General features: G+C 47.5%; 9 protein-coding genes across 9 annotated transcripts; 5 read left to right on the plus strand and 4 right to left on the minus strand.

Annotated features, from left to right (window-relative positions):
* Window positions 1-3: 3 nt before the first annotated feature.
* On the plus strand, window positions 4-2,158 carry LY89DRAFT_684186 (amidase). The gene is made up of 5 exons (XM_018214831.1): window positions 4-294; window positions 612-730; window positions 783-856; window positions 1,002-1,912; window positions 1,961-2,158. The coding sequence occupies exons 1-5, from the start codon at window positions 59-61 to the stop codon at window positions 2,097-2,099; spliced, it is 1,479 nt and encodes a 492-aa protein (XP_018072614.1). The 5' UTR covers window positions 4-58; the 3' UTR covers window positions 2,100-2,158.
* A 14-nt stretch (window positions 2,159-2,172) lies between these two features.
* LY89DRAFT_684187 (putative cytochrome c oxidase subunit 6B) lies at window positions 2,173-2,820 on the minus strand. Its single transcript, XM_018214832.1, has 4 exons — window positions 2,721-2,820; window positions 2,483-2,595; window positions 2,369-2,432; window positions 2,173-2,317 (listed from the first exon to the last, which is right to left on the minus strand). Exons 1-4 carry the CDS (start codon window positions 2,764-2,766, stop codon window positions 2,283-2,285), a joined length of 258 nt encoding a protein of 85 aa, XP_018072615.1. The 5' UTR covers window positions 2,767-2,820; the 3' UTR covers window positions 2,173-2,282.
* Window positions 2,821-2,985: 165 nt separating this feature from the next.
* On the plus strand, window positions 2,986-3,472 carry LY89DRAFT_732944 (uncharacterized protein; the record flags this gene model as incomplete). Its single annotated transcript, XM_018219745.1, has 4 exons — window positions 2,986-3,066; window positions 3,118-3,133; window positions 3,255-3,317; window positions 3,369-3,472. The coding sequence occupies 4 exons, from the start codon at window positions 2,986-2,988 to the stop codon at window positions 3,470-3,472; spliced, it is 264 nt and encodes an 87-aa protein (XP_018072616.1).
* Window positions 3,473-3,574: 102 nt separating this feature from the next.
* LY89DRAFT_614913 (RNA-binding domain-containing protein) lies at window positions 3,575-4,403 on the minus strand. The gene is made up of 3 exons (XM_018210707.1): window positions 4,189-4,403; window positions 3,940-4,138; window positions 3,575-3,871 (listed from the first exon to the last, which is right to left on the minus strand). The coding sequence occupies exons 1-3, from the start codon at window positions 4,308-4,310 to the stop codon at window positions 3,731-3,733; spliced, it is 462 nt and encodes a 153-aa protein (XP_018072617.1). The 5' UTR covers window positions 4,311-4,403; the 3' UTR covers window positions 3,575-3,730.
* Window positions 4,404-4,503: 100 nt separating this feature from the next.
* LY89DRAFT_644303 (uncharacterized protein) lies at window positions 4,504-8,723 on the plus strand. The gene is made up of 3 exons (XM_018211829.1): window positions 4,504-4,880; window positions 4,934-8,444; window positions 8,496-8,723. The coding sequence occupies exons 1-3, from the start codon at window positions 4,672-4,674 to the stop codon at window positions 8,538-8,540; spliced, it is 3,765 nt and encodes a 1,254-aa protein (XP_018072618.1). The 5' UTR covers window positions 4,504-4,671; the 3' UTR covers window positions 8,541-8,723.
* Window positions 8,724-8,981: 258 nt separating this feature from the next.
* On the plus strand, window positions 8,982-11,379 carry LY89DRAFT_684190 (mitochondrial putative homocitrate synthase). Its single transcript, XM_018214833.1, has 8 exons — window positions 8,982-9,084; window positions 9,163-9,275; window positions 9,338-9,552; window positions 9,608-9,688; window positions 9,737-9,804; window positions 9,853-10,398; window positions 10,459-10,531; window positions 10,708-11,379. Exons 2-8 carry the CDS (start codon window positions 9,176-9,178, stop codon window positions 11,098-11,100), a joined length of 1,476 nt encoding a protein of 491 aa, XP_018072619.1. The 5' UTR covers window positions 8,982-9,084; window positions 9,163-9,175; the 3' UTR covers window positions 11,101-11,379.
* Window positions 11,380-11,815: 436 nt separating this feature from the next.
* LY89DRAFT_781340 (uncharacterized protein) lies at window positions 11,816-13,145 on the minus strand. Its single transcript, XM_018222476.1, has 2 exons — window positions 12,868-13,145; window positions 11,816-12,819 (listed from the first exon to the last, which is right to left on the minus strand). Exons 1-2 carry the CDS (start codon window positions 13,028-13,030, stop codon window positions 12,014-12,016), a joined length of 969 nt encoding a protein of 322 aa, XP_018072620.1. The 5' UTR covers window positions 13,031-13,145; the 3' UTR covers window positions 11,816-12,013.
* A 1,700-nt stretch (window positions 13,146-14,845) lies between these two features.
* On the plus strand, window positions 14,846-16,649 carry LY89DRAFT_644313 (RTA1-domain-containing protein). The gene is made up of 3 exons (XM_018211830.1): window positions 14,846-15,627; window positions 15,682-15,775; window positions 15,825-16,649. Exons 1-3 carry the CDS (start codon window positions 15,265-15,267, stop codon window positions 16,400-16,402), a joined length of 1,035 nt encoding a protein of 344 aa, XP_018072621.1. The 5' UTR covers window positions 14,846-15,264; the 3' UTR covers window positions 16,403-16,649.
* A 1,381-nt stretch (window positions 16,650-18,030) lies between these two features.
* LY89DRAFT_44275 (beta-glucan synthesis-associated) lies at window positions 18,031-20,532 on the minus strand. The gene is made up of 4 exons (XM_018207554.1): window positions 19,668-20,532; window positions 19,445-19,619; window positions 18,310-19,393; window positions 18,031-18,262 (listed from the first exon to the last, which is right to left on the minus strand). The coding sequence occupies exons 1-4, from the start codon at window positions 20,336-20,338 to the stop codon at window positions 18,162-18,164; spliced, it is 2,031 nt and encodes a 676-aa protein (XP_018072622.1). The 5' UTR covers window positions 20,339-20,532; the 3' UTR covers window positions 18,031-18,161.
* Between the last annotated feature and the right edge of the window lie 2,903 nt (window positions 20,533-23,435).

Genomic DNA, 23,435 nt, shown 5'->3' on the forward strand with positions numbered 1-23,435 from the left:
TATCTTCATTCCACATCTCCCCTATCTCATCACTTGATTTACACTCAATCTGGCCATCATGATATCGCCCACGTCCCGCTTCCTCTCCAACTCATGGCGAAGCTCGATAATTCTGCAGACCCAATCAATTTTCAATCTCCGTACACAGAGATCATTTTCTGCAACGCCATGGAGACTTCTCAGAACTACAGAGATGACAGACGAACAGTTAGCAAGTGTGAGAATTGATCGGCAGAGGTTATGGAAAGACATCCATACCACCTGCGAGTGGGGGAAAGGCGAGAAATGGGGACCGTAAGTGAAGAGAACTTATGATTTTATATTGACATTTGCTTTCCAGTCGAATATGTATAAGATAACGCTGATTTTCTTTTCTGTGATTTCTTGAAGAAGATTTTGGAATGTCTGGATTCTTGTCTGCAGTTTTCAGAGCGAGATTGTGGTTCCGAGTAAGGAACATTCAAGTAGAAAATCTCAATTGAAGTCGAGTTCATTATTGGCTATTTCAGGGCGATTTATTGTATAGCCGATTATTGAAACTTATTCCATGGTCTGTCTCTTTGGCAATGTTCCAAGCTGCGAGAGTATAACAATAGCTAATCAATCACCAGAGAAGAAACAAACATTGGCATGTCACGCCTGACATTGAGTGATGCTGACAAGCAAGCCCGAGACTGGTTTGTGGAGACGACAGAGTCATTAGGTTGTAAAGTTACAGTAGATGCCATGGGTAAGTGTCTAGATCGAATCCAATATGTTGGGAGATTAACTCGTGACTACAGGAAATATTTTTGCAGTCCGTCCTGGGAAGAAAGACGGCCCTCCTACATTCGCTGGTTCACATCTTGATACACAGGTAAGTGTAGCTCTTCAGTGATTGGAGAATGATTAGAATATCCAGAGCTAGAACATATATTCTGATATTAAAATGTTGAGACTCAGCACCCAACATTATATCTCAGAATTGCACGAGATTAGTACCTTTGCTGACGGCCTCTCAGCCAACAGGTGGAAGATACGATGGTATTCTAGGAGTTCATGCTGGTATTGAAGCTCTGAAAGCCATGAACGACCATGAAATTTCGACCGAATTCCCTACAGGAGTCATTAACTGGACTAACGAGGAAGGTGCTCGATTCCCAATTTCCATGGTTTCGTCAGGAGTTTGGGCTGGAGCATTTCCCATCGAGAAAGCCTATGACCTCGTCGAAGTTGGAGGCGGGAAAGCCACTCAGAAGTCTGAACTAGAACGAATAGGATATCTTGGTTCCACCGAAGCGAGTTATAAAGCAAATCCCATTGGCGCTCATTTTGAGCTGCACATCGAACAAGGACCCATCTTGGAGAGTTCAGGTGGAAAAATTGGAGCGGTTGAGGGCGTCCAGGCGTATAAATGGTTCACAGTCACAGTTCAAGGAAGAGATTGTCATACTGGAACAACAGACTTCCAAAATCGGTCAGATGCTATGCTTACAGCAGCCAAGTTGATCTTGCATAGTCATAACAAAGCTTTCGAGCTGGGCTGCTTGGCTTCAACGGGTATCCTGACCTTGAAACCAGGGTCGACGAATACAGTTCCTGGGCTCGTTCGGTTCTCTTTGGATATAAGATCGAAGGACGATGCAAAACTGCAGCGTCTCGAAGAGGCTTTGAAGGAAGACTTTTCTGAGATCGCAGACGGGAAGGATATCGGAGGACTAAATACTCTAGGAACAAAAGGGAGAGGTTGTACAATGGAGTGGCAGCTAGACACAGATTCCCCAGCCACTAAGTTCCATGAGGATTGCATCAAATGTGTTGAAGCTAGTGCTGCAGACATGCTAGGGACGAAGGCCTCAGCACAAGTTCAGAGGATGACTTCTGGAGCTGGCCACGATAGTGTATATACTTCACGGCGCTCCCCAACTTCGATGTGGGTTACCATATAAACACACTGAACAATGTACTAACATCATACCAGGATATTCGTGCCATGCAGAGACGGTGTCAGCCATAATCCAGCGGAGTACTGCAGTCCGGAAGATTGCGGCAATGGAGCACAAGTGCTTCTCGGCGCGATGTTGCGATATGATCGCTTGAGAGCAGAGAAAGGAGCATGATCGAAAATAGGTTAACAATCCTTTGTATAATGTCCGGAATAGCACAAAATTTCACAAGCACTTCATGACACCCATCTATCAATTCGCCTCAATGACTTATATGGTACACAGCCCGTATGAAACTGCTCCTTTTTCCGTCATCTGTCGCCCAGTGAACCTCTATTTCACAACCGCCGATTTCCTTTACTGATCGAGACGTGCTGGGAAGGTTCCGTTTTCTGTGGCAATCGTGAGCTTTCAACTCATGTCGTTGGTCCTTATATACTAACCACGCTGATCGTCCCATCTCTCGCACCAAGCACTTGGGCACAATGATCGGTAGGCCAAGAAGAACTGTACAACCATTAGACCCTATCCTTTCCATTCAATTGAGCTCAGCATACTTGACGGCATGGAGCGAAGTCCTCGCCCTTAGCTAGGATGCACTTGTGGTAATCGACATAGTTTTGCCAGCAGTGCTTCGTTTGATTTTGGTTTGGGAAGCGGGCATCGAAGCCTATAGTATCGAAGGTCAATGAAGCTCTGCAGAGCTATAAGAGTGGATTGAATGTACCAGCTAGAACAAAAGTTAGAAATCAGGCCATCTGCCTCTCGGAGGTGGGCATGGAGGTCCCAGCTTACCAGTCACAAACTTGAAGGGCTTGGTCTCACGATCTCCGTCAGACATCTTGGCGATTGAATTCGAGATGTTGTTTAAAGAAGTTTGGTGTCTTAATGAGGGTGAATTGGTGAAGAAAGTCGTTCGATACCTTGTAGTCGAATTCGCAACACTCGGCAAACCCCGAGCTAACCTTATTAGCGCGGGAGCTCCAAAACTCAGGCCATCGCAACTCCCTCCTCAATCAACGAAGCTTTCAGGTCTAGATTGGCAGGCTAAACAAACAATATGCGTCCAAGCATCACTCTCAGAATGCAGCCAACTACTGCTTTCAGAATGCAACCCACTAGGAGGTTTATGGCTATGCCGGTAAGTTTCGAATCAGCCTCTAAAGTACCTAGCAACTAATATTGTTCACAGAAAGAAGAGCAGAGCGGTACGTATTCAAGATGCAACAATTCGAACCAATCTACGAAGCATTCAAGACTCCTAATCTATCCAATTGGCGTGTTTTCGGGGCATACGGGTCATTAGAGGCTGATATTCTTTCACAATAGCCCACACCATCTCGCAACGACTACGCAACCTCCGAAAGATTCCTCCCGAGTTGATCCCCCTTGGTAGGCCGTTTTATGAACAAAAGTTGCAGGATATAGGTTAATGTTCAACAGGAATCGTCGTCGGCGTTGCTGTCGGATTCGCAGGTTACTCCCTAGCCCGAAAGCTCATTGTTGACAAGCAAATGCGTCTCACCCGCCAAAACCGAAAAGAATAGACGGTCGGATGAAAATTGATGGGTGGTTAGTTGATTAGAGTGAGAGGTTAAGCACGAAGAGCAGCCAGTAGCCTTGGAGGGGCTGGATGTGTATAAAGTGAACGCGAGCATTGTTGGTATCAATACATGAGTCTCACACTCCCCAAGACGTGCTAAAACAGTGGTATCATATCTTCTCTATGTGAACTCCTATGAATTTTGCCGACTCCCTTGAACACCCAATAATGCACGGGTACGAACGAGACGCCGAACTTCTACTCATGCTGGCTTTGGTCCCGCTACATCTAGGCCTTCCAAGCCTTGCATAGGGTCATCTGGTCTGTCCTCTGGTCCAGACTTTGCTCTCTCGGCTGCCAGTCTATCCTCTTCACTAACAGCATTCTCCGCAAGCCATCCCTCCTATTAACATCGTGAGCTTCTGTGCAAATAGCCTACATGATTTTGAGAATGAAATAACCCGGACTTACTTGCTCCCACAACGCCGTCTTACTACCTAACCCTTCATTGACATTCTTAGGAGGTTTAGCTGCATTCACTTTGAGCACTTTGCCAAACAGCTCTGAGCCATCCATATTGTCAATAGCGGCTTTCGTATCTTCAGGATCCTCAAATTCCACATAGCCAAATCCACGGTGAGGCTCGGTTGAATTTGGTCCTTCTGGTTTCCTGTAATGTATGAGCACCATGTAACTTATGTTTCGAGGTTCAAAACTTACGGTACTGTAACATCGGCAACTTCACCGAAGGGAAGGAATGCAGCATGAACATCCGCTGCTGTAGCCATATGTGATAGCCCGCCAACATAGACAGTAGCCTGCCACCGTGCCTTGTCCGTCATTGTGTTTTGGAGAGTTTTTAGATGTGTTTTGAACAGCTCTAAAAGGTCGTGGAGTCATAAGCTCCTTCCCGTTGGGTCGAGAAGAAAAGTTATTACTCTTGAACTTAGTGCTCAAAATATCACGTGTCGGCATGGTGGGCGGAGCGAAAACGAGGCGCGCCGACGATGAGATCTGGGGATCTGTCAAAAACGAATCCACGTTAAAGTCCGACCACATTGAGGACTCTGGGACGTCGCAGCCTTTTATTATTCAATTGCGAGTCCTCATACTCTGCGAATTTCTCAAATTTCACTACTTTCTTATGCAGATACGGCCAAAGATAGCTTCGAACACACAGCATTTGGCAATCAACACAACAGGATGGTGAGGTTACGAGAAATTCCTCGCACGGCAACTTTTGCCTTCTCGCCCGGCTCTGGCCTGCCACTGGTGGTCACTGGAACTCGAGCTGGAGCAGTTGATGCAGACTTCTCAGACGAAACTAAGCTAGAGCTTTGGGATCTGAAGCTTGACGATCTTGAACAAGGTGTTGAGCTTCAACCTATCGCAAGTATCAGCACAGATTCTAGGTCCGTATAGCAAGTTATAATATCTGGCCATAGTAGCTAACTCTTCTCATCAGGTTTCATGATATTGCATGGGCACCTGCGAATGCGGACCATCCTCGAGGCATAATTGCTGGGGCTTTAGAGAATGGATCTTTAGATTTGTGGGATGCCGAGAAGCTCATCAATGGAGAAGCAGATGCGTTTATGTCCCGAACTTCGAAACATACAGGAGCTATCAAATCACTACAATTCAACCCACTGAAGCCCCAAATTCTGGCTACAGCTGGCGCAAAGGGGGAACTTTTCATCTACGACATTAATGATATTGGAAACCCATTCAGGCTAGGGACGGCAGCTGCACGATCGGATGACCTCGAGTGTGTTGCGTGGAACAGGAAGGTCCCTCATATCTTGGCAACAGGTGGTAGTGGTGGCTTTGTCACAGTTTGGGATCTCAAAACCAAGAAAGCATCCCTCACCCTCAATAACAATCGAAAGGCAGTTGGGGCTATCGCATGGGATCCGAACAATGCTACGAAGCTGCTCACAGCTACACCTGATGATTCGACACCTGTAATTCTTTTGTGGGATCTGCGAAACTCGAATGCTCCAGAGCGAACATTACAAGGGCACGATCAAGGTATTCTCTCGCTTTCGTGGTGTCAGCAAGACAGTGACCTTCTGTTATCTTGTGGAAAGGACAACAGAACCCTCGTCTGGAACCCACAAACAGGAGAACAGTTGGGCGAATTTCCCGAAGTTACGAATTGGACATTTCAGACCCGGTTCAACCCTCATAACCCGGCCCTATCTGCCACTGCCTCATTCGATGGCAAGATATCCATTCAGACGCTGCAAAATACAAATCCAGCCGCTTCGCAGACTCCCGTACAAGGTCCCGTCGATGGCGAGGACTTTTTCACGAAAGCGCAGACACAGCCTCAAGGAGCATCGTTTTCTTTAAAGAAGACTCCAAAATGGCTGGAGCGACCTGTAGGCGCATCCTTTGGATTTGGCGGGAAGCTGGTGAGCTTTGGTCTGTTGCCGAATGCTGCAGGGCAGCACCGAGCATCCAAGATCCAAATCTCACAATTTTCGGTCGATTCTGATGTTGGTTCAGCCACCGAGTCTTTTGAAAAGGCTCTTCAGGCTGGTGATATCAATAGCATTTGTGAAACCCACATTTCACAAGCGAAAACCGAAGAAGAGAAGGCGGACTGGAAAGTCATCCAGACTTTAATTACTGACAACCCTCGAAAGGGTGCTACCGAGTACTTGGGCATCATGGATGAAGTTGAAGAGGCAACCAATGGTGTCAAGGATCTTGACTTGGATGAATCGAAGACAGAAGAAGTCACGGAAGGTGCTAACGGGTCAAAGAAGAATAGTCGACTGTCGACACTATTCGCTGACGGCGTTGACGGAGAAGACTTTCTCTCCAATCTTGCAGCTACTAAGGGTGCTAAGACTGATAATCCGTTCCACTTGTTTGATGACGCCGATTCTGCTTCGGAAAAGCAGATCACCAAAGCACTCATGCTGGGACAATTTGAAAAGGCGATGACCATATGCCTCCAAGAAGATCGTATGGCTGATGCTCTCATCATTGCAAATTGTGGAAGTGCTCAACTATTCGAGAAGGCGCAGTCCGCATACTTGTCCCGCAAGACACAGGGCCCAAATTATTTGAGACTTCTGGCTTCGGTGATTGGAAAGAATCTTTGGGACGTCGTCTACAATGCAGATTTATTAAATTGGAAAGAGACAATGGCTACTCTGTGCAGCTACGCCGATCCAGACGAGTTCCCGGATCTCTGCGAAGCTCTGGGGGATCGCATTATGGAGACTGGCTCGTTGAAGGATGCTTCATTCTGTTATCTGGTTGGATCGAAGCTTGAGAAGGTCATCACTATCTGGATCACAGAGCTCAACGAAGCCGAAAAGGCTGGTATCGAGAATCCTAGCGGAGATTCCTCCTTCTCTGTTCATGCACGCACCCTGCAAAACTTTATTGAAAAGGTCACAGTTTTCCGAGATGTTACCAAGTTCCAGGACACAGAACAGAACTTGACCTCTGACTGGAAGCTTGCGCCTCTTTACGAAAAGTATACAGAATACGCGGACATTGTTGCAGCTCACGGCCATCTTTCCATTGCTGAAAGATATCTTGACCTTCTTCCTACAAAGTATCCGGCCGCAGAAGTGGCACGAAATCGAGTCAGGCTCGCATCAAGGAAAGCTGCCCCAACCATAAAAGCTGCGCAACCAACGACGAGTACGAGAACTGCATCACGTAACCAGCCAGTAATGGGCTACCAACCACTCGGTGCTCCAGCAGCCACTCCAGCAAGACCCACTCCAAGTGCCTATGCACCACCAGGGGCAGCTCCAACACCCATGCAGGCACCGGCCTCAAACCCATATGCACCTTCAAACAACCCCTACGCTCCTCAGGGCTATCAGCAGCAGCAACAACAACAGCAAGGTGGCTACGGAGGTTATGGTGGAGCACCGACGCCTGGCTATATGCAGCCTCCTCAATCTTTTGGTGCCCCTCCCCCAAGGAACACTACACCGTCCGTCCCACCACCATCCCGAGCCAAGAATATGGAGCAATGGAATGATACCCCAATGGTAACCAAGGTAGCGCCTGCTAAGAGAACTCCTTCGGTCCCTCCCATCAACTCTCCTTTCTCCAATCAGCCAAATCTCTCAATGCCACCACCTGCGCCACCATACGGATCTAGGGCAACTCCTACTCCACCTCCCCCACCTCCAAAGGGTCCCCCTATGCACCGCGTCACATCTCCCTTAGCTGGTGGACCTCCGCAACGACCGTCTTCAGCTGCAAATCAGTATGCGCCTCAGCCAGCTTCCCCAGCAGCTGCTTACAGTCACGCCTCATTTCCAACAGTACCCCGCGGTCAGTCACCGTACAATGCTCCACCAGCAGGACCACCGCCTTCAAACAGGTACGCTCCAGCACCAGCCTCGCAGCAATACTCCCAACCACCAGCTCAACCAGGTCACATTGCTCCACCTCCGTCTGGGAACAGACCCCCTCCCCCTTCACATCCATATGCTCCTGCACCTAGTGCATCTCAAAACTCATATGCACCAGCTCAATCTCCGTATGAGACTAATACTCCACCTCCTTCATTCCCCAGTCAAGGACCTCCTCCCCCAATGTCACAAGGACCACCACAAGGATCTCGCCCTCCAACTGGTCCACCACCCCGATCCACACCTCCTGTTGCAGCCGCACCTCCTCAAAAAGCCAAGCATCCAGCAGGTGACCGGTCTCACATCCCAGCCAACGCCCAGAGAATGGTCGACATATTCAGCAATGATATGCAGCGAGTTGCTTCAAAAGCACCCAGCTCGTTTGCTGCCCAAGTCAAGGATACTCAAAAGCGACTCAACATCCTGTTTGACCACCTGAATAATGAGGAGCTGCTCAAGCCAGACACTATCGTGCGCCTGAACGAGCTTGCAGAAGCACTGGCATCGAAGAACTACGACGTAGCGGCAAAGATGCAGGTGGAAATTCAACGTGAGAAGACCGAAGAGTGTGGCAACTGGATGGTAAGTTAAAAAATACTTTTCAATCAACAGGCACAGCTAACAATTTCCAAGGTTGGTGTGAAGCGATTAGTTAGCATGAGCAAGGTCACTCCTTAGAAGTGACGTCCGTGGATAGCAGCATTCCAAAGGGTTTGGACTGTAAAATAAGAACAAAACATTGCTAGAGCGGTCTGTTTGATTGGGTCTGCGCTGTGTGACTTAGAGCCTCAATTAAACCTCCCGATGCCGTGGCCGGGTAGTACTGCAGAATAAAGTGAAGTCTAAAATACAAAGATGACCATCTAAAAAGCAAGCCAGCCCCTTCGACTCTCACCTCTAGTCAACCAACATGCGTTCTACCGATACTATACTTTTGTGCCTACCTACTGATGTGCTCCATATTCTCCTTATGAATCACACTAGAGACGATTGCTTGCTTCAAGCCGAACTTTTCCCGCTGCTATGACGCACGTGAGAGCCGATGGCTCGACCAATGGCGCCCCCCGAAAACCGGAGTTTGGGGTAGTTTTGGATTTTTTCTACAAGCGAATTCTGAACCCATGCGCAGCCCGTTTTCCTCTTCCTCCCCTCATTTCAAGATCGAGTCATAGGCAAAAGGCGGATCTGCTCGATTTTCTTCTCAATTTTAAGTACAAATACCGTCCGTCCCTCCTCCTCGCATCCCTCTTCTTCAATTAATTTTTACGAACCTTTCTTACTAACAATAAACCCAATTCAGTACCTCAGACACAATGTGCCCCTCCTGCGAACCTGAAGCTGCCTCCAATGGCAATGGCTCTGCCAATGGGTCTTCAGTTGGTGCCAATGGTGCCAATGGCTCAAATGGTGCTGGTAAGAGCTTCATTAGTCTCTTCTCTTGCTACAAAGTTCCAACAACTGATTGCAATCTCCAGACCACCCAGGCTTCACCGCTATCGAGACCAAAGCAAACCCCCACCCCACCCGACACAACCCATACCAACCAGTTGGCGATTTCCTGAGCAATGTCTCGAGATTCCAGATCATTGAAAGTACTCTGCGTGAGGGTGAACAATTTGCAAATGCCTTCTTCGACACTGAGAAGAAGATTGAGATTGCCAAGGCGTTGGATGATTTTGGTGTGGACTATGTGAGTCATTATATACAAGACCGATACACAGCACATGCTGACTTGATGGGTTAAGATTGAATTGACTTCTCCTGCTGCATCTGAGCAATCAAGACTTGATTGCGAGGCCATCTGCAAGCTGGGATTGAAGGCCAAGGTCGGTGTTACCATACCTCACTCCCCACACCATGGCTAATCGAAATAGATTCTCACACACATTCGATGTAATATGGATGATGCCCGAATTGCTGTCCAAACCGGTGTTGACGGAGTGTAAGTTTTATTTTTGCAATTCTCGCGACAATTGCTGATGTGCCTCAGTGACGTCGTCATTGGCACTTCTTCCTACTTAATGGAACACTCCCACGGCAAGGATATGACTTATATCACGAACACTGCCATTGAGGTTATCAACTATGTCAAGTCACACAACATTGAAATTCGATTTTCTAGCGAGGACTCTTTCCGATCAAGCCTGGTTGATCTTCTCTCAATCTACTCCACGGTCGACAAGATTGGTGTCAATCGAGTGGGTATCGCAGATACAGTCGGCTGTGCTTCTCCAAGACAAGTTTACGACCTGATCAGAACTCTGCGAGGTGTTGTCAGCTGTGACATCGAGACGCATTTCCACAACGATACAGGATGCGCCATTGCAAACGCATACTGTGCTCTGGAAGCTGGTGCCACTCACATTGACACTTCAGTTCTTGGAATTGGTGAGCGAAATGGTATTACTCCTCTAGGTGGTCTCATGGCCCGTATGATTGTTGCCGATAGGGAATATGTTATGGGCAAGTACAAGCTCGACAAGCTCAAGGATATCGAGGAATTGGTTGCCCAAGCTGTTGAGGTCAACATCCCATTGTAAGCGAAACCTTTAAATTTTGTGAAAGGTGTATTTGAAAGCTAATTGGATCGAATTAGTAATAACCCTATCACTGGATTCTGCGCCTTCACACATAAGGCTGGTATTCACGCCAAGGCCATCCTCAACAACGTAAGCCTAATCTCATAAATTTAAAAATTAGCTCCTTTGGACTATTCGGGGCCTGGAACTGTTTCAGGAGCTTGACATAAACACAAACCACGGTTGTCCATCAGCAAGCTCTTGTACCAGGTCCCGGCCCTCGGAGTTTTCCATCATTCTAATCTACCATGCTAATCCGCTTCTAGCCTTCGACATACGAGATTATCAACCCAGCTGATTTCGGCATGTCAAGATATGTTCATTTCGCTTCTCGTCTGACTGGCTGGAACGCCATCAAGTCAAGAGCAGCACAACTGAACATTGAGATGACTGATGACCAATACAAGGAGTGCACAACCAAGATCAAGGCTCTTGCCGATATCAGACCCATTGCTATTGATGATGCAGATTCGATCATCCGTGCATTCCACCGAAGCATCAAGCTAGGCAAGGAGGTTGACCTTCTGCCCAACATGACCAATGCCGAGAGAGCTTTGCTGGCTGAGAAGGAGAAGGAGATCGATATACCCGAGAAGAGAGCCCTTGACGAAGCCGCCGATATGCCAACCAAGAAGGCACGAAACGGTGTCACTGCATAGATCGCAAATTCATAGATCTAGACCATAGATCTGGACAAAAATTTCGTTGTATCATGGAAGGAGCATACTTTGGGGGGTTCTGAAGTTTCCAGATTTGGCTATCAAAAGTCTCAAAAAGCGGATTCTTTCATCTAACAAGTGGATACTCTGATCACTGCTAGACTAATCCATATGGGGGGTTTGTGGATGGCGTTCTTTCTGACTTCATATTGCTGTGTATGATCACGGCCGATGGGACTTTGAAACAATAAGATCAAGACAATGAAAATATTACTTGAAGACTTGGAGACTATTAGTGATTCGTTACCAAGATATCAAGATCCATTATGATATCTGACATTATGCTAGTGGGCTATATCCTACGTGAGACAATAGTTACAGGACTTGGTGCTGAATCGCGTAGCCATATATCAACAAAGCTAATTGGAATATCTCTAATCTCTCTGCTGAGCCTGTTCCCAGGTCATCCCAAAACCCTCAGCCTCACGATTTCGTCCCCACCCAACTACCAAACCCAACCTAACCTTATAGTTTCAAATAATCATTTTTTGTGTACAGCTCACATGGCGTGTTGGTTAGGCAGCCAACTCAGGACAATTGTGAGTAAGAGATGGATCAAGGTTAAAATCGCCTGGCCCGCATACGAACGAACGAACGCGACTTTAAAAACTGCAACCGACATCGAGCAAGTTTTCTAAGACCTCCCCATTCGACTGGTGAGGTCTGAGTTTTTGCTTCGCTTGTCTTTTTTGGGGATGGAAGAATTTTTGGCTTTTGGCTTCACTATCGAGATCACTGTCATCGACTTGAGGCAATCATTTTCGTGTCAATAATAGTATTAACTTGTGCAAAGTCTGAATTAGGGCAAAGTTTTTTATTCCCTTGATAGCTTCTCAAGGCAGGACAACTGAACTTAGTTGCCTCTCAACCAAGCACAAACACCCAACACGAAAACGCAGACCATCGCATCACCACTGACCGTGGTCCAGATCCTAGAATACCGACTAAACCACGTCAAGTATCCCTTATACGGCTCTGGCAAGAAACTCGTAATCATTCCCAGAATACCTCCTTGCTGAACACGCCCCTTCTCCAAAAAGAACCTACTACTTTGCAACAAAACTTCCACGGTAGCAAAGACCCAGAAGAAGTGAACCAATGCCGGCTTCATGACTCCATCATCCGCAGAGCTGTACCCCAAAGCACTTCTCTCCCTATCTATCTTCGTGCCTGTAAACGTAGTCGTGAAGGCAATATAAAGCCCTAATCCTAGCGCGAAGACTGCATGTACAATTCTCCAGAGATACGCATACGGGTCTGCTGTAGCAGCAACAGGCTGGCCTGGCATTGGCGGCATTCCTGGAAACGAAGGCATGCCTTGTGGTCCATCCCCATTCATACCTCCCATCATTTGCTGCATCATTTTCATAATTGGGTCGTCTGCTGCTGGGCCGTCACCCATACCGTCCATTCCACCCATAAAACTTGCGAACGGGGTCTGAGGCATGCCACCTGGTCCTGCGCCGGGTGCTGCAGCTGGATCGAAGCCCAGCATCATCTGTCGCAACGCATCATCGTTCATTCCTTGGGGCATGGAAGCGAGAGAGGGGGAGGAATTGACGTTCGCTCTTGAAGTACGCTGGGGTTCATAGAAATGTTGTGAGATATCGACTTCATCTGGGTCTGCATGTGAGGAGACTGTGGGTTGTGGTGGAGCATCTGTATAATGTCAATGATCTGTTCAGCTAACGTACTGAGGGTATAGACCTCGTTGTACTCCACCTCCTAGACCTGTAATTCTGTTTAATCGCGCCGAGCCTCCAGCTCTGATCTTTGCTTCGCGTCGTTCTTTGCGGATGCGTGCTTGTTCTGCTGCACTGGAAGGTGGTGTGCTGGCCTCGGACGAGGCAACTGGTGGTGTGTCTGCCATTCTGCTGGAGTAGTGGGAATATGATACTGATAATCTGGTGAACAAGTCAAGAAAATTCGGAGTCGAATTCCGTCGGTTTCTTGAACAATGGGTGTTGTATGTAAGTTCCAAGTTGTGGTCCGAATTGTGAGGAAGGCTGAGGGCAAGTCAAAATGTTGCGCTGGCTAACCGAATCGGGAAGGCGGTGAGGTGTATCGAGTATTGAGGTTGTTTAATACTTCACTTCACTGTTACTGATTCAAGATACTCCAAAAGAAGCTATTTCAAAGTTGATTTGAATATTTGACGGTAGGACTGATACCTAAGTGATGCTCATCAGATTCAAGTCCTCAGCACATGTGATCGAGTTGAATGTACAGTAAATTTGTTTGGAAAATCCAGATTTTCATGATCATGTAGCACGTTCATACTTACAGCACTCATTCCTCATGTTTAGGCGTTTTAAGTGGTTGCATCTGAAAGCGATTATAACATGAAGATTGAAACATTCCAAAAACCCAGTAGAGCAAGTTAAGAAAGCGAACCAGGTAACGTCTGTCAAAGCTAGTCGAGTGACATGTAATTGAAGAAACCAGTGTGTCTGAATGGGTAATGTGAAGACTAGAGACCCAGCAGACTACAAAGGTTTTGAAGGGAAAAGGGAGAAACTAACTCTGGCTGAAACATCTCTCTCAAGCAGCTGAAGCCGATACCGCCAAGGCAGGGAACTGTACATGTTACCGGGCAACAATATAGTTTTTGCTTGAATATGCCTAGAAAGGAGCCTAACAAGCCTTTCGAATCTGTGTTCTAGCGTTTGTCCAGCTTGGGCGGCTTGTAGCACTGAACCTCCTGTTCTGAGACAATTGAGATCATACTTGAAAGTAAATCACGCCTGAAGGGCTATCAAGGCTGTGAACGTCTCTTATATACGGCACTTTTTCTCTAAAAGGCTACTTACCGTTTTGAGGAAAGTGTGCTCTGCAGACCACTATCAGTATTGGGCCGAGTATGGAACATTGGTCATGACAGCCTCACGCAGCTGATTCGACCAATTCAACTACTATGGCCAACTCTGAAGGAGAACTGGAATTCTGGAATTGTTGGTGATTGGTGAAGAAGTACGAGCAAAAAACATTATGGCGTGTCGCACGGGCCACATTCAGTCAGCACCAAATCCAAACGTGGAGTTTTATCATCCTCAAAAACCAACCTTGACATGTCAGCACGTTGTCAAGATTGTATGTCGGCACGGCACCTTGATTGCGCATTCATCGGTCTCCAGCAAAAGCCAAGTTCCGTGACTCAAGATAGGTACGTGCTTGGCAACGAGGCACGGCGGGACGCTAACAGTTCCCAGATGCTGGGCCTCTTTTAGTGGATTGCTGAGCAAATCCTACGAAACTACGAGAGTAACACCGGAATAGTCCACTCAAAACAATTTTCGGTTTCCAACTCCTCCGGCCGATTTGAAGACAACCGGCCGGTGTGTCGCAAGCCTCCTGCCGTCGGCCACGAAGGTGATCCTTCTCAGCCATCTGGATTTTTCGCTGACAAGTGTCAGATGAAAAGACGGATAATGGAGAGGAGCGAGCAGCGAGCCAAACAGAGAGACAATCTGCTTTTTTTCTATTTGCCAAGCACTTGTTGTTCGTCCTCATGCCAAATGCGAACGTGCTGTCAAATCCGTCACATTGCATTCTTCGGGCTTGCTGAATACCTTTGATGGGCTCTCCAACATCGTGCTATTGTACGAGGGAGCCACTTAGGTCAAAACCCAGCCGCGATGCCTAGCCAGGGTCGTATTATTATTATCCGCAGAATACCTTGCCGTCTGCAAGGCTGCGCAGCCCGATCTCCCATCTGGGGTTTGACTTTGAAGTTATAAGAGTGAACCAATTAGGTATTCTACTTTTGCTGAATCAGAAGTTAGGTCAGCCGTAAAGTCATCCTTGGCGGGAGTCTCACTGGTCGATTCGCGGCCGTTTCTCTGCCGGGGCCGCGCAGGCATCGCAGAGCCTGTCCTCCGAGATTGTGAGACGGTCGACACTGCCTCAAGTGCCTTGTGTATAAGATTCGATTTCTTCGCATGTTCATGATATTAATCTTCATTCCATTTTCAACTGTACAAAGATCTACTCTTGAAAGTCCCAACTCACCAACGAGTTTTCGAAATTCTTCATCAAAAACTCGCTTAATTTTCGTCTCCCCCTTGAGATCCGGAGCCCTTTATACAGTTCATCGACACTCTCAAAATGTCTAATTTGACACATTCAACTGGTCATGGCACTGGCTACGGCAATGCTACTTTACTTGCCAATCCAGAGCTGTGTACACTCCAAACATGCGATCTTTCTATGGCAAGCTTTCTCTACTTACCGACGGTACCGGGTAACGCCATCTACGCTGCCATCTTTGGCATCTACGTTATCGCACAACTATATTTCGGGATACGATACAGAGTATGGGGCTATATGGTTGCCATGGTACTTGGTCTGGTGGCAGAAATCATTGGCTACGTTGGTCGAATCATGCTTCATAACTCACCATTCGACAACAACGATTTCCTTACGTATCTCATTTGCTTGACTATTGCTCCAGCTTTGCTCAGCGCTTCTGTAAGTTGCTCAGCTCACATCACTAGATGTATCTCTAACAAGTATGTCCAACAGATCTACCTCTGCCTTTCCCGCATCGTCATTGTGTATGGCGAAAACCTCTCCCGCTTCAAGCCTCGCACATACACTGCCTTCTTCTGTACATGCGGTAAGCATCTTCTTGCAGCCTTCATATCACAATACTCATTTTCTCTTAGATTTCATCTGTCTCGTTCTCCAAGGCATGGGTGGTGGTATCGCTTCGACTGCCAACACCGTCAGCGGTAGCAATCTCGGAAAGAACATCATGTTAGCAGGCTTAATCTTCCAACTCATCTCCCTGAGCCTATTCGCCGTCGCCTGCACAGAATTCTTCTTCCGCGTCCGAAGCGCCCGAGGAAACTGGAACCCGCGATACCTCAACATCGTCAGCTCGAAGCTCTTCAAGGCCTTCCTGTTTGGTCTCGCAACAGCCACCGTCACAATCTTCATCCGAAGCGTCTACCGTTGCGCCGAGCTCTCGGGAGGCTTCAACAGCACACTCTTCACCTCCGACGAAGCCCTGTTCATGATCCTCGAGGGTCTTATGATCGTCACTGCTACGACCTGCTTAACTCTCCTTCACCCTGCTGTCTGTTTCCAGGGCGCATGGCACGAGGCTAACTTCAAGTTCCGCACGAACAAAGGCGAGAGTGCGAAGCTATACACGTCGGATGAGGAGAACCAGAACAGTGATGTGCGATTGGACGATATGTCTGGCCGGGGAAATCAGGTGTTTCAGGGACAGGGGAAGTAGATGATGGGGCTTGGGGCTTGGGGGACTTTTCTTTGCTGTATACCCGTTTGTGTTTGTTTTTGTTTTTGCTTTACATGATATCAATAGATGGATGGATAGGATGGCGGGGATATACAGGTAGATGATGGTAAAGGCACTTGGACGGCGCTCACCAGGGAAACATGAATCACGAAAGAGTGGTCTTTATCTTAGAAGTCATACAACAAGAATGTACCAACATCAATCAAGCAGGCTGTCTTCTTCCTCGAGTCTCTTACATAGTGTGTCCTTCCTTTTTAGGGTTTTCTACAAAAGGGAATACTTTCGTCAACAGGACAGACCGTCGCGGAATCAGGCCAAAGCTGAAGGAACGTACGGCATATCGATCAAGTGGAAAGTAAGAGAAGCAACAGTGGAATCTTGATATATTCAATTCCCCACTACACCACAGCTAATTCCTCAACCGAAACCGCCATCTCACAGCTCCTCCTCTAGAAATCTAGACCCATCTTGATCTCTAGAACACCGTACAGCTCTCGTCCATACAAGGGTTCAAGTCAGTCGAAAGAAGCCCACACGCTCCTTCTCCGACCGCTCCCCGAACCTGAATTTACGATCTTTTTCCATACATCAATCAGTCAAGTTTACACTCTGATCTCTTTAATCTAGAGCAAGAGACGCATACACCATTCAAAATACACTCTTACTAGCTATCTTAACTCTGAAACCACGGCAAAATCACACAAACGTTCTTCCCTCTAACATCTACACAACAGCAAACTTATTTTTCTCTCGAAATAGCGCAGTTGGGTAAAGATAGTAGCCGCCTTCTATTTAAGTATTGGGCACAAGTCGGACAATGCTAACTTACTTGATAGGGAGATCCTAGTAGAGAAGTACTGACGTGTGAAATAAGTGCAAGAAAGTATGTGTCGAGGGGATTCGATGTTTTCTGGTAGAGATAACTTCATCTTTCAACTTTGTCACATCAATGTGATCCTGACCCTGCCACAACTCTCGACACTCATCCTCGATACAAAAAGGCCCTTGCCACTTCAAGACACGAACCACAGAAACATTCACCAGGACCGAACATTCCTTTGAATTGATTATTCTTCATTTATTCCTGCTCTGGTACTGGCTAGGCTAGGCTCTATCCTAAAGCAGTAACCAACCACTCACTCATCCAATGTTCTTCGCCCCTCGAATCCAATACACACTTCTCTCTCCCCCTCTCTCTTCTCTTCCCCATCTATCATTTCATAAAGAATCAGGCCGTCCCGTGCTATCTTGTCCCACTCATCTAGAGCGTTGCAAACCGCGAAGCCAAAATTCCGGCTCCGAAAACAATCAATACCCAACCGAATAAACAGAAAAAACAAAAGGGCAACAAACAACAACAACGAAGGTACAAACGAGGATACCCGCAACTGCAATGGTATTTTGTACAAACGTACAGGTGTCTCTCGAAAACGGAAATAAGCAAGGAATCTCGAGCCCTCCCAGATGCTGTGATCATCGGTGCCGGGTGCCCCAAGATAATGGGGGGACAGGGAAATGCCAAGAAAATAATGTTGGTTTGGTTGTATGGTATTAACGCCGACTCCGCTATGCAATGATTAAGACCGCGTTCTTTCGATGAAATGACTTATTGGCGCCAATCCGCCCGTTCTATATCCTTTTGACGCATGATATTCGTACCGCTTCTCGTGTATTATGGACTGATAAATTCGAATTCGATGTATACAGGTTCTGGTGTTTCGAAGGCCAGAGAACCAGATCAAGATGAGGAGGATTCTGCTGCCGTACAGCCATCAACAAGACTGTTGGTAGGCCAGTCATACTTGGTTGCGCTCCAGAGTGTCAGATTTTGATTTGCATCTGTAAATGGTTAGTAATGGAATCGTGAAGGTAATGATGTAACTTACAAGGCTCTGGATGGCTTTTAATGTAATTCGTTGTGGGATAGCCCTCCGGATCACAAGTGACCGACTCACTTCCTGATTCCTGGTAAATTCGCACGTAATCGAATCTCATTGTGGCTGGCATCAACTCCGCAAGATTGGCCAAAAACACCGTGGCGAAACTGTTCGACATACCGAAATTCATGACGAGCGCCATTGGTTCTTCCGGGATGATTCGCTGGCCTATGTTTCCGTTTGGTCGGAGAGCTCGATGATCCATGTGCCAGGTGTAATCATCACCAACAAACCAAGTGATATCGCCGCTTGCACCTGGATTATACTCGAAACCGTACGTTTGATACGCATTTCCATCATACCACTCGTCATTCAACCATGTTACACCAGACAGTGCCTCCTGATATGGTCCACCACGGTAAGCGTTCATGCCAGTGATGGAGGTATCATAAACCTCCAGGAAGTTGTAGTCGGGCTGATACCAAATGTCAAACGGGGCAGCTTGGAAAGACTGAGATGCAGTTCCAGTGGCGGCATCGTATTGACCAGGTCCCATGAACCCAACACTAGCTTCAAGCCCATCGATTTCAGGCGCAGATCGAGAGATTCCAGCAGAAGGGTGGTCTTGGTTCTTGCACGTGCAAGCAGGCAATCGCATTCCAGGTAGTAGACTGAGACCGTCTGGCGAACTTTGATTTGCGGTGATACCAGCGTCACATTTGTCCCAGTAGCTGTAAGGCCATAGACCATCGGTGGTTGCGGGGTATCCAGGTCTTCCAAGATTGCCCATCGCCCAGAAACCAGGCCAGAAACCTTCGATGTCTCCACGACCAGGGAGAGAAATACTCGCTTCTAATCGTCCTCCTTTGAAACACAATTGATTCCATGATTGAACCATACCAGAGCGATAGTTGAGATTGTGACTTTGGAAAGCATCGAATTTGAGGTTGAGAGTTCCATTTGCGGTCGAGACAGCGTCAGGGTCGTACCATTCGAGATCCTGCGTGACACCATACCAGATATCTACAGCTTGGAAGTATGGATCATCTCCCTCGTAGAACGTTCGTCCATCGGTATTAAATTCATCAGAGAACTAGGTAAATCAGTATAATTTCACTTTCCAGATCTCTGCATAAATACATACCACAAGTGTTAGTTTATCGCCATCGTGCGAAGTCTTCGAATAAGCACTCTTTGGCGTGTCAGAGTCAATGAGACCGGTTCTCTGGTTCTTCAGTAATGCAAAGCTGTCTGACAAGCAATCCGGATCTGTTGAACAAGTGTCTGTTGGTATTCCTACAACCTGTCGAACGAACGTTCTATAATTAATTAGCAAGTGCAAAATTGGCGCCACAGAATCGACATACAGGACAGGATAGCCGATGAATAGTACAAGAACTCCAATAGTGATCAGTATTAAACCTCCCACGTTGACCATTCCTCTCTTATTCCATATATCACACTTCTCCCTATCCTTATCGTCTGGATCTGGGTTATGTAACCAATCGTCCTTCTCGACATCTTCTGGAAATAGCAGTAATCCTGCAGAGGGCATGATGTTGTATTTCTCAGAGACGGTCTGGGTATTAACATTGTCGTCATCGCTTCCAGCTCTCGACGGCGCTCTCGAATCGTCAAAAGGAGAGGCAAATGGCGAAATAAACGGTCCCCGACTATCTCTGCTTCCCGCCTCCGAACTCCAACTCGTCCGCCGTGATGACATTTGTGAAGCTGCTCGGGATGGGCTATCTACGGGCGAATCTTGGTATGGTCTTGGTGTGCCCCGTGTTCTCGTTGGTGGTATGAGGAGAGAGTCTGATGACTCTGCTATTCCTGGTGAGCCATACATACCAGGACCCAATCGTGATGACTGTGCGGACGGCCCTCTCGCAGGTGGTATTAAGTTTCTTGACAAGCCTGGGGTTCCAGCTGTCGATGGGGAATCGTCGGACCGCATACTGTCAAGCAGGTCTCCTCCACTGCCTGAATTAACGGTGATGTGTAAAGGTCGGACAGGTCGTAGGTTCTCGGAAGCCATAGGGGTAGCAAGCAAACAGCACGAGTTATGATTTCCAAAACGCTCCTCTCATCTGCTACGTCGTCGGTACTGAAATTGGGAAGGGTGGCTAGAATCTTCGACCAAGCGAGGAGGGAAAGAAGAGGTTCGTATCGTCGAGCTCAGGACTCAGTCCTTCCAAAAAAGAAACAGCAGACGCTTCAATCGATTGCGCGGTCTATTGATGTTGAATGGTTCCGTGCATATGCTTTCGTGGTGGAGGAGAAGGAGGAGGAGGCGCGGCACAGCTGTCGTGGAAGCTGGGTGAATGGAGCAGGGAGCAGGGAGGTATCCAAGAAAACGAACGGTGGGAACTCTGCGAGGGATCGAGGAGGGCAAAAAACGAGTGACAATTCGAAACTCAAAGTCGAATGAGTGCCGAACAGAGAGGAGCCGTGGGGCGAGGCGAGGGCTTGTCGACGACGTTGAAGTTGGTGGTCGACGATGAAGGTTGGAGGTTGTGCAAGTTCAGTGCAAGTTCAGTAAGTACAATGTTGCAGTGCAGTGCAGGTGGTTGGCGTTCTGAAATTAGGAGACGTGCGTCCTCTCTCCTGTCCTGTCAGAATCTTGTTCGTTCAATCAGGGATGTGAGGTTTCTGAAGGGTGGCTTGGTCTGTTAGCGAAGTTGGCTGCTGTCAGGGCAGGGTCGGCCAGGGGCGAGCGGAGAGGCGAGAGGAGAGGAGGCAAACCCGTGGAAGCACAAATGCCTGAGGGAGGTGAAATTGCAGATGGGGGGGGGGATGCAGAAACGACGATGCGATTGCAACAGAAGGCGTTTTTCTTCCGGCACGATAGCAGGTGGATACAATACGATATGATACGGGATCGTCGAGCGTGTTGTTGTGGTGGCAATGGAAGTCCCGTGTCAACACAACAAAATGTGCAGTCGCTGGGTGCAGAAATGGCCAGCAAGGCTTGAATCTTGACTGTGTCGGGTGTAGATCGACCTCGCTATGGCTCGTTTTAGGCGCTTCGCAGCGGTGGTGGAAAGTCTGTCTGGCTGCTCCGTACCTGAAAGAACTTTGCTAGCTCAGGGGAAAACAGTTGAGTCCACTCTAAAATGGAGGAGCCCGCAGTTCAAAGATTGGCATCGATAGATTGACCAGATAAGAAGTCGTAATTCTAAAGCAACTAAGTACCGGATGGTTATTTTCAAGCTTAATGCATCATCATCATCATGATAATCATGATTGAGTAGTGTGCAGAGTGGTCAATTAATTCTACAGTGCGTGTATGCTGTTGCTGTGCCAAGTTTGCCTGAGTCTGAGTGCAGGCCACTACAGTACAGGGCCGAACTGTTTGGAGATCAGATCAAGTTCTTTTGCCTCCCTCGGCAAATTCTATAATTATCTCCTCCCCTTCTCCTCTGATCGCCTCTCTATCCAACACCAACAACGCTGAGCACGCGGATAAATTCTCCCCTTCTTGCGAACCCAACCCTGGCCCTGTGAAGGCGGCAGTGCAGGAAATGACGACACATACCCAGATTGCACCCAATCTGCCTTATCCAGCGTGACGTTCCTTTCATTCGAGATAAACGCTCTCCATTATCGCCGTTAAGATATATCCTTCCTGTTCGTCCCAAATCCTGCTGAACTAAGAAGAAGAAAGTCAGTTTCCCACCCGTTCACGTTTCCGTTTGTCGCTGCTGAAGAAGTTTCTTCTGGAGAAAAAGCTTAGATGAGCCACGATATGCATTGATTAGCCAAGCCCAATCTCGCCAAGGCCCGCAGATCTCGAAAGGGGCCACCGCGCAATTATTGGCTCGGACATGAAACTGCAGATATACCCACCCCGGCTCCCCTCATAGCTGCACGGCTCTCTGCTCGAAAAGAACAGCGAACTCCACGTGACGCCACACCATGTCTCAAACGCCAGTTGTTGGAGATCGCAGGAGATCCCTCCATCATCCTCGGATGCGATCAGGGGGTTGACTGGCCGGTGGCCATCCTTTCAGAGGCTGAAGTCGGGGTCTGCTACAAGAAGCAATAAACCTGAAGATTGGTCTGGGACACCGGTAATCTCAGCGTCAATCAAAGAGAGTCAGAAGATGTCATTGCTGCCTGTCCTCCAATCCCAGGGGTGTGATTCGCCTTGTACAATCGTGTGTGTTCTGGAATGTGTTGCTTTCCGCGTCAATTGCATCCTTTTAGTTGAGTGGTGTTTCATGGCAACTGGAATTGTTTGCTTAGGATCCATTTTCAGCCTCACGTCTTGTGAGACATTCGCTGAAAGTACACAAACGGCTGAAGCCTAGGCTGAACTCGTTCCGAAGCACGCCCTCAAGTCAATTATAAGTCTACTTGTATCCCGTTCGTAGTCACAATTCGCATTTCCCAATACCTCAACGAGGCATCAGCAGTTTTGACTTTCCAAGATATTCATCTGAGACCATCTCTCTTCTGGAATCCGAACCGAGCTTCCATCACACTCTCCCAGAATGAACATGGCATTCTGATTGTGATCCATCTCGGATCTCCCGAACAACGATATGAAAGTGTTCAGTACGTCCCGTTAACGTGGTTAGGATCATTGTTGAGACAGTCGCACTCGAATACAGAAAGACATATAAAGTCATACTTTGTGCTACTTATTTGTATCAATCTGCCATTTTTACTAGCCGTATTGTTTTTTCTAGCCATCGCTTCTACTGTATCATACTGCTCTTGTGTCCAATATATAAGCAGAGTTTTTACTATCGTTCTCCGCATCCATCTGTCAACAGCAGTTTCAGCAACAATCTGAACATGAGAACTTCAAGTGAGTCACTGTCTCTTAAGTTACTGCTTCTTGCTCAAAGTCACATATAAATCCTTATTTCCAGCACCAGTTATTCTTCCATCCCCGCCAAGAACATTACTCTGCCAATATGTCCGAGGTTGTAAGAGCAGTGCTACCAAAAATACAGCTCTCTTCATTAACAGGCCCTCATCATTCGAACGCCTCTCTTCAGAGACCTGAAAGGATACCACTATTCACAATACCATACCCCCAAGACAAATTTGCGAGGTAAGCTATGCTTCAAAATGCTCTTAGCTTCGTCAGTGCGGGACTTCTACTTTGAACGCTATTCAGCATC

This window comes from Mollisia scopiformis (assembly GCF_001500285.1).
Source record: "Mollisia scopiformis unplaced genomic scaffold LY89scaffold_10, whole genome shotgun sequence".
NCBI lineage: Eukaryota > Fungi > Ascomycota > Leotiomycetes > Helotiales > Mollisiaceae > Mollisia > Mollisia scopiformis.

Excerpts from the sequence above, each read along its gene's own strand:
- LY89DRAFT_781340 (XM_018222476.1), bottom strand. The coding sequence starts at position 13,030 with ATGGCAGACACACCACCAGTTGCCTCGTCCGAGGCCAGCACACCACCT. Across the intron at positions 12,820-12,867 it reads AGGAGGTGGAGTACAACGAG|ATGCTCCACCACAACCCACA; the intron begins GTCTATACCCTC and ends GACATTATACAG.
- LY89DRAFT_644313 (XM_018211830.1), top strand. The coding sequence starts at position 15,265 with ATGTCTAATTTGACACATTCAACTGGTCATGGCACTGGCTACGGCAAT. Across the intron at positions 15,628-15,681 it reads CAGCTTTGCTCAGCGCTTCT|ATCTACCTCTGCCTTTCCCG; the intron begins GTAAGTTGCTCA and ends TATGTCCAACAG. Across the intron at positions 15,776-15,824 it reads TGCCTTCTTCTGTACATGCG|ATTTCATCTGTCTCGTTCTC; the intron begins GTAAGCATCTTC and ends ATTTTCTCTTAG.
- LY89DRAFT_614913 (XM_018210707.1), bottom strand. The coding sequence starts at position 4,310 with ATGACGGACAAGGCACGGTGGCAGGCTACTGTCTATGTTGGCGGGCTA. Across the intron at positions 4,139-4,188 it reads GTTGCCGATGTTACAGTACC|GAAACCAGAAGGACCAAATT; the intron begins GTAAGTTTTGAA and ends CATACATTACAG. Across the intron at positions 3,872-3,939 it reads AGACGGCGTTGTGGGAGCAA|GAGGGATGGCTTGCGGAGAA; the intron begins GTAAGTCCGGGT and ends CGATGTTAATAG.
- LY89DRAFT_44275 (XM_018207554.1), bottom strand. The coding sequence starts at position 20,338 with ATGGCTTCCGAGAACCTACGACCTGTCCGACCTTTACACATCACCGTT. Across the intron at positions 19,394-19,444 it reads GCGATAAACTAACACTTGTG|TTCTCTGATGAATTTAATAC; the intron begins GTATGTATTTAT and ends TGATTTACCTAG. Across the intron at positions 18,263-18,309 it reads TAAAAGCCATCCAGAGCCTT|ATGCAAATCAAAATCTGACA; the intron begins GTAAGTTACATC and ends AACCATTTACAG.
- LY89DRAFT_684190 (XM_018214833.1), top strand. The coding sequence starts at position 9,176 with ATGTGCCCCTCCTGCGAACCTGAAGCTGCCTCCAATGGCAATGGCTCT. Across the intron at positions 9,276-9,337 it reads CAATGGCTCAAATGGTGCTG|ACCACCCAGGCTTCACCGCT; the intron begins GTAAGAGCTTCA and ends TGCAATCTCCAG. Across the intron at positions 10,399-10,458 it reads GTTGAGGTCAACATCCCATT|TAATAACCCTATCACTGGAT; the intron begins GTAAGCGAAACC and ends GGATCGAATTAG.
- LY89DRAFT_644303 (XM_018211829.1), top strand. The coding sequence starts at position 4,672 with ATGGTGAGGTTACGAGAAATTCCTCGCACGGCAACTTTTGCCTTCTCG. Across the intron at positions 4,881-4,933 it reads AGTATCAGCACAGATTCTAG|GTTTCATGATATTGCATGGG; the intron begins GTCCGTATAGCA and ends TCTTCTCATCAG. Across the intron at positions 8,445-8,495 it reads AAGAGTGTGGCAACTGGATG|GTTGGTGTGAAGCGATTAGT; the intron begins GTAAGTTAAAAA and ends ACAATTTCCAAG.
- LY89DRAFT_684187 (XM_018214832.1), bottom strand. The coding sequence starts at position 2,766 with ATGTCTGACGGAGATCGTGAGACCAAGCCCTTCAAGTTTGTGACTG. Across the intron at positions 2,596-2,720 it reads GCCCTTCAAGTTTGTGACTG|GCTTCGATGCCCGCTTCCCA; the intron begins GTAAGCTGGGAC and ends TCGATACTATAG. Across the intron at positions 2,433-2,482 it reads ACTTCGCTCCATGCCGTCAA|TTCTTCTTGGCCTACCGATC; the intron begins GTATGCTGAGCT and ends ATGGTTGTACAG.
- LY89DRAFT_684186 (XM_018214831.1), top strand. The coding sequence starts at position 59 with ATGATATCGCCCACGTCCCGCTTCCTCTCCAACTCATGGCGAAGCTCG. Across the intron at positions 295-611 it reads AAAGGCGAGAAATGGGGACC|AGAAGAAACAAACATTGGCA; the intron begins GTAAGTGAAGAG and ends ATCAATCACCAG. Across the intron at positions 731-782 it reads AGTTACAGTAGATGCCATGG|GAAATATTTTTGCAGTCCGT; the intron begins GTAAGTGTCTAG and ends TCGTGACTACAG.